At 34.9% G+C, this 13,012-nt stretch overlaps 1 protein-coding gene across 1 annotated transcript; it reads left to right on the top strand.

The window, feature by feature from the left end:
• The first annotated feature begins 663 nt into the window (after window positions 1-663).
• On the top strand, window positions 664-12,054 carry LOC106139215 (activated Cdc42 kinase Ack). Its single transcript, XM_013340608.2, has 10 exons — window positions 664-1,006; window positions 1,079-1,332; window positions 1,923-2,340; window positions 2,427-2,628; window positions 3,265-3,460; window positions 3,942-4,067; window positions 5,115-5,191; window positions 7,095-7,325; window positions 7,599-7,718; window positions 8,121-12,054. The coding sequence occupies exons 1-10, from the start codon at window positions 920-922 to the stop codon at window positions 9,167-9,169; spliced, it is 2,760 nt and encodes a 919-aa protein (XP_013196062.2). The 5' UTR covers window positions 664-919; the 3' UTR covers window positions 9,170-12,054.
• Window positions 12,055-13,012: the final 958 nt, after the last annotated feature.

The raw sequence follows: 13,012 nt of genomic DNA, 5'->3' as shown, positions 1-13,012 counted from the left end.
CTTTCTGTATTTATAAGTAGCTCTATAATTACGACGAATATATCGGAATCCACGAGAGCTCCGTGTGAACTGCAAAGGCTCGAAAAAGCTCACGAGTGCACAACACTCACACCATGGCTCACACCAAACCAAACGACAGACATCTGTCAAAATGAAAAATCGCGATGGAAAGTTAATACCTAATTTAATACATATAGTAATATATAAAAGTAAGTTCTTTATCCATTTCCATTTGTAACATTATAATTTTTGATGAGAGATAACTAGGTAGATGTTTGAGAAAACAGTTCATAGCTAAATATAATAAAGAAAGGTCCCTAAATGTTCATCTTTTGGTAACTCAAAAGTTAGAATAAAATTATTTGTACTTTATGCACCAATGCAATATTTATTTTTCTTTCATATGTAAAATTTGTCATATTTATTTTAATGTTCAATAAAGAATTTGCAAACAAACAAACACCTTTCTCTCTGTCTTTTCTTTGATATGCTAATACTTTATAATATTTCTTTGCCAATATGGCAAGCACAGATATTAATATATGTCTAGCATAAAGTATAGCAACACCTAAATATTTGACAAACATCGACTTGACAGTGACTACTTTTGATTTGACAGTTCCAATTGTTTATCTGTCCAATTTTCAGTTCGTTTTTGCGTGAATGATGATTGTAACTGTGTTGCTTGTAATTTGAGAAATATAATTAAAAAATAGCTATTTAAAACTTTTATTTTCAGTGGTAATGGTATAATGTGACTTAGTGAATGTTGTTTTGTATAATATTCTTCGTCTTTGGGTTATGTCAAATCTACAAGGCTATCCCATTACCATAATTTCCCAACATTCGCAATCTTCATGCCTGGAACTTCCTGCTTGAGATGATACTTGTCTTGATCTAGTAACTAGTTTTTTTAAAGATGGATTCAGGAACAGATTGGTTATGTGAGATTCTGCAAAATGTACAGCTTGAACAATTTTATTTACCAATAAGGGATCAACTACAGGTAAACAACTGTCTTTAATTGTTGTTTGTTGTTTTATTTGTTTTGAGTAACACACTTGTTATTTTTTCGTAGATAACAAGATTAGCACATTTTGATTACGTACATGCTGAAGATTTAGAGAGGATTGGAATCAGTAAGCCTGGTGTTCGTAGACTATTTGATGCAGTCAGGAAGAAGAAATTGCAATTATGGAACCGCAAGTTTTGGAACAAATTGTTTGGATCATCATCAAGTTCTATGTCAAGAGAGAAAACTGATGCTGCACTGAAGCCTCCCCAACCAGCAGAACCTAGAACCACTTGTATAATTTTAGAGAAAGATATTATGTAAGTTCAATATCCTGACGGATACTTTTTTATATTAAAGTGTTTCTTCTATAGTATGTCAAATATTAACTTATTTTTTTTTAACAAATATCTTTAAAAACCTTGTAATAAAGCACAGTGCCAACTCAAAATTTAAGACATTATAACATCAGAGTAAACTTATGGGGATCCATTTAATTAGAATTTGTTTTTATTAAAATCTCCCAATACATACATACATATGGTCACGTCTATATCCCTTGGAGGTAGACAGAGCCAACAGTCAGACTGAACTGACTGAATGGCCACATTCAGCTATTAGGCTTAATGAAAGAATTGAGATTCAAGACAGGTTGCTAACCCATCACCTAAAAAAGAATCCCAAGTTTGTAAGCCTATCCCTTAGTCGCCTTTTACGACATTCATGGGAAGAGATGGATTGGTCCTATTATTTTTAGTATTGGTGCCGGGAACCACACAGCACTAATACGAAACTAAAAAATAAGAATACTAAGAATTTATTTGGTATATTAATATAACATTAACACTTAAAAAGTCAATTTTCCTATGTATTAAGTATTATATTCAATGTATCTTGTATTTTTTTTTAGATTACACAATGAACTAGGCAATGGTTCATTTGGGGTAGTTAAGAAGGGAGAGTGGGTAGTTTCAAATCACCCTCAGCAGACCATTCCAGTGGCTGTCAAAGTTTTGAAAGCTGATGCTTTTTCACAGCCTGGGATTTATGATGATTTTAGACGAGAAGTGGAAGCCATGCATAGTTTGAAACATATCAATTTGATTAAGTTACATGGGGTTGTATTCCATCCCTTAATGATGGTCTGTGAGCTGGCTCCTATGGGTGCTTTGTTGGATTATATCAGAGCCCAAAATGGGAAGGTTTCATTGAACTTTATATTAAAGTGGTCCAGCCAAGTGGCAGCAGGCATGGCGCATTTGGAGAAAAACAGATTTCTGCATAGAGATCTTGCATGCAGAAATATTTTGCTTTCAACGTTAGATTTAGTAAGTATTGTTGTAATAATAGCTTAAGTCCTAAGAATTCTTAAAGTCATAAATGATACTAAATAATTCATCTAATCTTATAACAGGTGAAAATCGGTGACTTTGGATTGATGCGAGCTTTGCCCGATGCGGATGACTGCTACGTAATGAGCGAGCGTCGCCGCGTGCCGTTTCCCTGGTGTGCGCCGGAGTCGCTTCGTACCAGGCAATTCTCGCATGCTTCCGACGTCTGGATGTTCGCTGTTGCTCTGTGGGAAATGTATACTTTTGGCGAGGAACCATGGATGGGTACGTAACCCTACTGACATTACTAAATATTAAACAATTGTGAGTATACTCTGATACGTGATCAGCGTTAGTAGACGCGTGCTAATCCCGTGGTGTGCGCCGGAGTAGGTGCGAACCAGATGGTTCTTGCACTCTTTTGATGTCTGGATGTTTGCTGCTTTTTGGGAAATGTTTATTTTTGGATAGGAGCCGTGGATGCATGGAGCCGTAATTTTTTTTTTCTAGCTAAATGCTAGTAATTTTGAGATGTGTGATGTTATGATTTGAGAGTAAAAAGTGATTTTACTCTCAAATCAAATATTTACACAAATTGACATGCAAATTTCGTCAGTCAAATATAATATTGCGAGAGATGAATTGTCTGAGCGTTTACTTGTAGGCATATATAATTATGTGATGTCTTCAAAACATTTTTTTTTCTAATTTTCGACTTCTAAGTAATTTACTATGGGGTGAGTCACTATTGCTGGCGTTGATCCCGAGTGTGTCCTCTGTGGGTAAGAGGCGGAAGTGGAAATCGAATCTACTTACCTACCACGGTTCTACACTTACAACTAGTTATACTTTAACCACTCGTTGGCCATAGAGTTTATTGGCTTCCTCTAATAATTAATATTTCAACTTGACCTACTCTAGGCCTGAACGGATCGGAAATTTTGCGATTAATAATGCGCGAAGGCCAGCGTCTAACAGCGCCGAATGCCTGCCCGCCCGACGTTTACATGCTGATGATGCAATGCTGGGACCTCAACCCCAAGGAGAGACCCACCTTCGCGGGCATCCTCAGATATATGGAGATGAACAAGTTTGAGACAGCCGTCGCTGCGCTTAGGTGAATATTGCTTTCCATCCTTTGATTTTTTGCAATAAGCCAATATTGTAATTAATTCTAATTTAAACTAACGAGCTAGCATGAAGACATGAAGAGAGTTATGTACCTACGTCAATGAAGCGAAAGAAGTATGAAGGGATCGTGGGATGTGGAAAGATGTTGTGGCGTAATTGTATGTTTAAATGTATGTTGTTCCAATTTATTTCATTTATTTGTTAATCAAGAAAATCTTATACGAATTTAGAGACGATAGACGAATGATTGATTTAAAAGACACTACAGTTTATCGTATCTATTAATCAGTGCGTGGATTATTATGTAAAGGGTTCTTGTAAAATTTATATATTGTACGTATTTAACCTATTACTCCACCCGTTCAAATGTTTTTTTTATTAATAAATACTAAAGCAACATAAATTGCATGTTAAATTCCACTTAACAAGCAGTCGCGTAACTTTCATAATTTAATTGTCAATGGCAGCTACAAGAGACAAGGACAGATGACGATCGAGGCGGGCGACGCCATCGTGCTCATAGACAAGCGGCCGGAGCTACACTGGTGGAAGGGGCAGAACCAGAGGTCGCTGGAAGTGGGTTTGTTCCCGAGGTAAGTATTAAGTAAGACTGTTGGCTCTGTTTACCCCGCAATGGAAATAGACCTGATTATATGAATGTATGTAAGTATAAAGAGTAATGACATAATTTTGACGCTCTATGGCGCAGCGGTAGTACTCTTGTCTGTGACACCGGAGGTCCCGGGTTCGAATCCCGGTCAGGGCATGATGAGAAAAGAACTTTTTCTGATTGGCCTGGGTCTTGGATGTTTATCTATATAAGTATTTGTTATAAAATATAGTATCGTTGAGTTAGTATCTCGTAACACAAGTTTCGAACTTACTTCGAGGCTAACTCAATCAGTGCAATTTGTCCCGTATGTATTTATTTATTTTATTTATTTTATTTATTTTATTTATTTTCCCAATTGCCTAAGGAAAGTTCATCGAACTTATTGAATAAAAAAAAGTATCATGCACATTCATTACTCTCTTCACAAGCTCGGCGGTTTCGGGTACTCTTGACCTGACCTTTTGCCAGGATGCCCTTATTTTGATCAAGGCACGTTCGTCTCGGTCATAATTTTCTGTTCTCATTCCTCTTATATTATTAGAGAGGAGATGATATAATTAAGTCATAACGCCAGGAAGATGTCTAGTCTAAATTATTTCGTATGGCTATCACATAACTTACAAAGCCCAAATGACTTCTTGAATTAAAATCTAATTTACTTTATAGGTTTCGTCAAATTTGATACATTTGCGAGGACGACGTCTGTCCTTTTACTTAATTTAGAGCCAGGCCTCCTTTTTCTTAAGTGTTCCGTACCATAAAAAATCATTTTAAGAGCACTATTGTACGGAAATTTGGCTAACACCACATGAGGCTACCAAACGCATTTTTTTTAAGTTTTATAATGGCATACCTATCTAAGGTATAAATTATTTTTTTTACCAAACAAAATTCTCAGTTCAATTTAATCTTGCGTGGCTTTAAGTTATTCTCGGAGAGAGACGGAGGGAAGATGAGACAAATGCCTTGTCAAAGATAGGGAATAGTCTCTCAAGATTATTTTCATCACCACTTATTTTTTTTTCAGCACTTTAGTATCAGCTACCAAAAGCAAGCAGGGCGCAACGGCGAAGAAATCTCACACTTTGTCTCCCGTGCGAAAAGGTATTGTTTTAATTATTATCATAGCCATTAAATTAATTCCGATATGAAAGAAGTTGCATTGGCAAAATAATAATACAAGGCTGATTTTGAGAGCAACCGTAATCGTGAAGATTAATCAAACCAATGAAAATCTGTAGATAATGATCGTAGCAAGTGGATATCCCAATGAATACTAGTCCTCTTGAATACCACTTGGTGTCTACCTGCTTTTGCCACCTCTTGGTGTGTTCAAAATTTCATCAAAATCGGTCCAGCGGTTTAGCCGTGAATGCGAAACAGACAGACAACATTTAAAATATTAGTGATGGATGATATGGGTATCATTACACGACACGAGTAACTTAGGCAAATATTGTATTTTTTTTTACAACTGACAAAAACAGATGATAATTCATTAAGTCTTTTTGTTTTGTGTAAAGCTACTAATTGAAATCATATTCACGTGTTAGTTACGACCACTATTACGTTACGATGCCCCTAATATCCGATTATTACGTGCGATTGCCGTATTACCGTACCGTCTGCGAAGCGATATCAATATGGCGCCGCTCAGCTTTTGTTTTCAATAGCGAAAGTGAAATTAAAATTGTATTCATTAAACGTGTGACGTAAGTTAGTTTACTGTTGAACTCTCATGGTATCAACATGACACAGGTACATACTAGATTTTGCCACGCGGATTCACTCGTGCGAAATGCATAATTTTTATTTATTTATGTACCTACCTACACAGAAAATACATTAGAAAATTTAAGATATCTCTTCCAATAGACCCGTGAGAGGAGAAATGAAACACTTTTATATCTATCTGTCGGTATAATTTTAGCGATATCATTTGATTCGGTGAATAATTTAATACGGTTGAATTAAGAACCTCTTCATTTTTTTGAAGTCTTAAAAAACCTGTACAGGATTCTCAATTTAATTTCTTTCGAGTCTTGTGATTATGGACTCTGTTTACTTCGTAAGCGGCAAACACAAGATATGTGTGACTCTGTGCGTATAATCTAAACAGTAATATGGTTAAACTAGCTATTGTTGTATATAATTAAGTACCATTTTTGTATGCACCTCACTGCAAACGTGTTTTCAATACGTCAATCTAGCATTGGAAATTGCTAATCTATGAGTAACGCTATTATCACGACCGTGTGACTAATGGAGCTGTAGTGGAAAACGGAAAATAAACATGTTAGTGTGATGTTAATCTTTATACTAAATCACGGAGGGAACAGAAGTTAATTTCAATTATAATACTTAAAATTACGTTTACCTCATGGGGGTAGGCAGACAAAATTTTCACTTGCAACTATCCGGGCTCTTGATTTTTACACTCACCCGTCCGTGTGGATATACCATCGACGATTGTGAGTGCTCATATTGCTTTTATAAGAAGATTTGCATTTTAGTCATTATTATCGAAGTACCCAGAACTCCTTTTTTCTTCAATAATTTATTTGTAAGCGCGTTGTACATCTGGGGTGTGACGCTTGTTAGAATTGTTTACTTTTTGATATTGGCACTCGCCCTAATATTATTCATATTTTTATAGTTAAGTAATTGTAATACGTGTGTTTGTCATAAGGAATACGAGTACATATTACATAAATTTGGATTTTTTGTAGGACTTGGTAAAATTTATTGTTCCCTAGTTGCACCTTTTAACATCTTCAAGAATGACTGTACAACGAAACACATAATACTACGTACAATTATTACCAAAAATATTTGAGATTAAACTAGAGTTTAATCCACGCCTCGCTCGCGTACATTTAATGCAAATTGGAGGAACAGTGTTCTACCTAAGATGGAAGTATTTCTTATAACCATCTCCGCTAAATTTCTCTATAAATATGATTATACTTCCCCAGGCACCATATCTCATTTTAGTATTACTTTCCAGCTTCTATCCAATCTTCATCATCCACCCTTCTCCAAACAAACGGTGCCATAGACTCCGTGGCACTCCGCAAAAGACGCACCATAGAGTCCACGCAGCCTCCCTCCATACGCGGAGGCAACACGGGCAGCAAACATTTCAACTATAACAAACTGGTCAATGATAGGACACTGAAAACGGCAGAAAGGATGTCGAGGTCTGCGAGGGACGCGTATTCGAAAAGCTTGAGCCAAGGTGAATGTTTATCTGGTATGAGTCAAATAAACAGACATTCTGATAAGTAAATGTAATTGATTGAGAATCATGAAAATGTCTATGTTTTCAACATGCAACTGTGTGCCAAATTTCAAAGAGATAAAAAACGGTGTCAAATATATGTGAAGTCATACTACTACATTATTGATAGAGGTATTATTGATACGTCTATTTAATTCAGCAGAGCATAATTGAAGAAATTCTTTATCGGCTAGCCCTTTAAAAGTCAGTAAGTAATATTTGTGGTTTCAGTAAAAGAGGACCTGTTGATCGACCTGGATTTGCCTCCGTGTCCCCGAACGGGCGCAGCAAAGACATCGACCTCCAACAACGTGTCCATACTAGACGAGCCCATCGACGTACCTGAAATTAGTGAGTTCGATTTTCTTTGTACATCATTTGAAAATAGAATGCTATAAAATTATAATAGGTAGTACAGAGATACGAGAAGTGTTGAAAAATATTTTGATCGGCATCTCGTCAATTCTAGCCAATTATTACGCCAACAGATCCAATAAATGCACTTTTAATATTATAGATATGACCGTGGTAACTTTATGAACTACAATAAAATACCGAGTGGTTGGTTTTTTGATAACTAATCAAGTAATTTCATAGCATCTAAAATATAACTTACTTGAATGGCTTCTAATCGCAAATTCCACGCAATCGAATATATTTTATGACCAGAAAGAGATAGAGATAAACCTGCACTGAACTTATATATCATTGTCATTTTTAAGTGTTATACATCTTTGTAACATTTTTTTACAGATCTAGAACCTGACTGGGGAGACCCGAGTATAGAGAGCCTTCCATCCTACAGCTCCAACTCAAGAACACAGCCAAACCTCTACGGTGCCAAGTCGTTAGATAACTTATCTATGCTAAATAATATCACCACAAACAGTATAACAACCCAGCCAGACCCCTTCGACACATCACAATTTTGGCCAACATCCAACCAAACCACCCCGCGACCTAACTACGATATTCAAGTTGATGATATTCCTAACAATAGACAAGAATCTCATAGGTATTCCGCAGATAATCTCCTAGCCTCGACCAGTTCAGACTCGACACAAATATACAACAACGTACCACTAAATAACTCATCACAACCTAATAATTCTCTTTATGGTGCTATACCTAGTTCTAATGCTCTCTCTATAGAAAGAAATGTCAATGAACCCAGCGTAGCCACCGCTTTAGCGCAGTTGTCATTGGACGACAGAATATCAGAATCATTGAATCTCAGATACAAGAATACGAATAGTGATAATATTTACTCGAATAGCGGCATTTACGGCGACGCGCAATCTTCGTCAGCCGATGCTAACCACTCGAATAATCGATATAATGACATACCCGTTTACAACAATTACGATGTGAACTCTTCTCAGCAGCAATTTATATTGGAAACTAAGGATTATTATAAGAAATTGTCGACGCCGATCGGTGCTAAAAATACGAACGATTACGAGAAGAATATATACGTTCCTAAATACGAAGACGACGGTGAGAAGTTGAGGAACTTTAGTGATTCGATGGAGAATTCTAAGAATTATTCCGCGATGAAGTATCAGAATGTTGAATATGGTAATTATTCTAATTATAGTAGTTTTTATGGGTCAAGTATTGCGTCTACGTCTAGGGATGTTTATGATGAAGTGAACGATACGGCCAGTAATGTGTATAGTGAGATCGGTGAGGGCGGGTACAGTGCTGCCACCTACAGCAACACCGCGCTCTATGACGAAGTGTGCGAGGAGCCCGTGCCGCGCCCACACCGGCCCGCGCCGCCCAGACCTTCCAAACCTTAATTCACTTACTGAATTTAAAAGACTTTGATTGGTCAGACATGTTTGTTTTGATAAGCCATTTACGATTCGAAAGAAGAAAGTTTATTAATTTTGGTAGCTTTCCTTTTCTATCTTTTATTATCTATCTTAGCTTTTTCTATCTGAAGTCGGTGTATCATTTTAAAATGGTTTGTTTCATATTAGAGTGAACAGGATCAAAAGTTCATTCCGTGAACAAAAATAGCATAAGACGAAAGACGTGGAAAGTTTGTATATATTTTGTCACTTATATGTTTTACTACTTATGCGGCTTCGGGGAATGGAATGTTGCTCTTCTAACCTTAGGAATATCAAGCTATTAATTTTCTGTCTTTTAGCTAGTTCAATAACAATTCTGCAATATTACTAAATTAAAATATGGTTTGTTTATTATGGATTCAAAACGATGTAAACAAATCTTCATGATTCTCTATGATAAAAATCATCTCGTGCAATAGGTTTATATTGGGTCATAGTTAGTTTATATTTAGTCGAAGTAAGCATAATAGGTCCAAAATTAAGAATTTTTAATTTTTTTAAATAATAATAAATTTAACATAAAACATAAAACAAATTACAAAAAATATAATTCAAATGTTATCCTGTGCCTTTCATACATATAGTTTTAATACAAGAAATGTTATAATAGTCAGCCTTCAATATTTTTATTCTTTACCTTTTTGTTGTGATGCTTAAGCAACCATATACTCATTTTTACACATTGTAATTAATAAGCTAAATAAATTATATTATTTTAAGTTACATTTAAGTCGATTGAGTGCTTTGAATGCAGAATCAATGTTCGTTGTACGCATGGATATTTTTAAATTTTATATTTATATTGAAAATAACCAAGCGCCTCTCTACATATGTAAAACCTAAAAAATCCTATGCTAAGCAAAAATACTGTTTTTATCCATGGATTGGATATGTACATTGTTCACAGACAAAATCTAGCTAGATTCCGCACGTACACCCATCAATGAAGACCAAGCGTACCTATCACATTTTTCTGTTTACTGTAAATACTACAAGCTGAAATAAAGGTTAAAATATCTTTTTGCTCCTAACTGCTTATGTCGATTTGTGACGATCAATTATTTAATGATAGTTTGTAAAAAGGTCCGTTTGACAAGCGATTTGGCACTTGAGGGGTTAGTTAACATGTTTTGCTCTCAGTCAGTTATCGGAAATTACACATGGAAAATTTTTATTGGCAAAGGAAATTTTCACGGCATGCTTGGACATTGAAACTGATTGAAATATTTATTTTCACATTTTCATGGAAGTTTAATTTGTCATCGCCCAAGCTGTGAAAATGCCCTTAACGAATAAAAATTCTAATAAGGCTCTTAGATTTTATTATTAAAATAATTTTTCAATTGGCGGCTTTTATCTACGTTATTTTAATGATGTGACTTGTAAATAGTGCAGTGCTGTATTTTACTAGTTCTATAGAGTGTTCGTTAGGAAACTGTCATTTCATGACAATTTAATGGTTTTATTAACGTTATTAAATACACTGATCAGATTGACCGATATTCATTTAACAAAAATGGAAAATGATCAAATCGTGGAAATTATTCTGATGTTCTGTTATAAAAAAAGTATGACAAAGCATGATAGCAAAATTATTTGTGATATTAGTTGAAAAATTGATGATGTAGTAATTATAGTGGATTTAATAACTAAGTTGAGAACTTGTCATAAGTCTCGAATACTTTTCGTTTGTAGTTGTTTAAGTTATTTAATTTTTATAGGTTAGGAGTTTTGTGATCAAACACAAATTATTTACTAGCAAAAAAGTGCTATTAATTTATCTTATGAGTGTGGTGTATTTTTGTTAACATTTTCCCTCAAAACAGTCGAGGTATCAGTATTTATTATAAATATTTATATCAAGAGACAGAAAAACATCACATGGTGCCTCACCATTACGTACCTGTTAGATAAGTTCGCCATCACAAACCACATCACAGTTAAACCATGATCCAATCTAGGTTAGATTCTCAGCGGTCACGGAGGTCAGAAATCTGTACATGTTGGTACCTTCTTTGAAAGGTTCTGTGCAAAGCGGCCTCAACTCTCAGGAGAGGAGCTCTGAAGAGAATGGTTAAATTTGATGCATTTTTGAAGGCAGTATTATTAAGAGTGTATGCAATAACCTTAAATAAAACGCCCGGGCTTCGAAAACTAGTCTTCAGAATCGAATCTTGAGATCTCATTTTCAGGAGAATCTAACCCATGTTGGGTCATAGATACACATGTTGCCTGAATGTGCAGGTTTTACTTACGAAGTTTTCCCTTCATCATAACTCAGTAAATAGTCATTGGTTCAGCGAGACTAATTTAACTAAGTTATTTTTAAACATTACTTTTATTACTAATGTATCCCTGCTCAGTACCAACGTAGGTATTTGTATTTCAATGCAGCTATCGATAATTAAGAGTTTGTTTTATAATTGATGATTACTTTTTTAAAATTATGGTAGCATTAGGGTTCAGATTTGTACGATCCCAGTTGTAGTCGATCCAAATTGAGAGGAAATATACTTGCCTATTATTTCTTGTGTATTATAAAGCCTCCATGGATAAATGAACGCATTTTAAGCTGTTGGTTCTTATCGCCATCTGTCGGTCGTTTTATATACCTAAATGAAAGATTCCGTTACGCGGTTTTGTTTTAAAATCCCATTTCAGATGGTAAGCAGTATCGGTTGAAATGGAGTCAGTGAGAAATACCTACTTAAAAAATAATTGTAATAATAATTTAGCATGTGGAGTATACAGAGGACACTGATCGGAAATAAACAAACATGTAACAATGTAAATTGTAAAAATGTAAAATATAACCTTAACAAAAATAAAGTGACATGTTCATTTTACATAATTAATTTTTATTTATAATTTACCAATTTATCCTTGTACAGATTTATTATATGCATAAATTTTATCGCCTTTTCCATAATCTACTTAATTATAGAGTACAGTGAGCCACAAAGACATGTTGTTCATTGTGTACAAATACTCTGCATGAGCTTTGTATTGTGATCGTCAGTGAACTTTATCCAACAGATTTGGTTTTACGGCGATAGAATTCGCGGGCAAAAGTAACCCTAATTAGTTCGTTTATGATTACCCTTTATATTTAGGTTTAAAGACATTACTCATATCTAAAAATCTTTATTTAAAGGTCTGGTAGATACCTAATTTTCGAGATCAGTGCCTACTCATTACTTCAAAGGTACACCCACATAACAGGAGAACGACTAAAAATCCCCTGCGATTACCTTTGTACCAATGTTAAAAGGTCAAACCAAAGATCAAAGACCTATTATTAGTAAGATAAATTGTTGGTGATAAAAATATATAAACGTTTTAGGATTCCTTACTAAAGTTATTATCTTTTTGGCGTTAGTACCGCCTCTCTGAAGAGAAGCGTAGGGTCCTATAGGCCTATGGTTCGGGATAGTTTTTATACGAAGCGACTCTATTTAACCTCCGCAACCGTTCCAGTTACCTACTAATCCAGTTGACTGATGTATTTATATATATTTCAACTTTACTGTACAAAAAGTAGTTACTTATAACTTTTGTAAAAAATACAAAATACCTATTATACCTACCTACATAAGTTATAGAACTTAATTATTGAACACGAATGATTAAGAATTGCATGAAAATTCTTTAGTAATAAGATATGAAGAAACATCAGAAAACTTAATTTAAGTACATATACTCGTAGTGTACCTAATATCGATCTTAAGTGAATGTTCACTAAGTCATTTATACCAACGTATCTTAAAACGAGGGTATAAGTCAATG

Source organism: Amyelois transitella, chromosome 5, assembly GCF_032362555.1.
Source record: "Amyelois transitella isolate CPQ chromosome 5, ilAmyTran1.1, whole genome shotgun sequence".
Classification (NCBI taxonomy): Eukaryota; Metazoa; Arthropoda; class Insecta; order Lepidoptera; family Pyralidae; genus Amyelois; species Amyelois transitella.
This window is presented reverse-complemented; position numbering and strand designations above follow the sequence as displayed.

Excerpts from the sequence above, each read along its gene's own strand:
- LOC106139215 (XM_013340608.2), top strand. The coding sequence starts at position 920 with ATGGATTCAGGAACAGATTGGTTATGTGAGATTCTGCAAAATGTACAG. Across the intron at positions 3,461-3,941 it reads ACAGCCGTCGCTGCGCTTAG|CTACAAGAGACAAGGACAGA; the intron begins GTGAATATTGCT and ends TGTCAATGGCAG. Across the intron at positions 5,192-7,094 it reads TTTGTCTCCCGTGCGAAAAG|CTTCTATCCAATCTTCATCA; the intron begins GTATTGTTTTAA and ends ATTACTTTCCAG.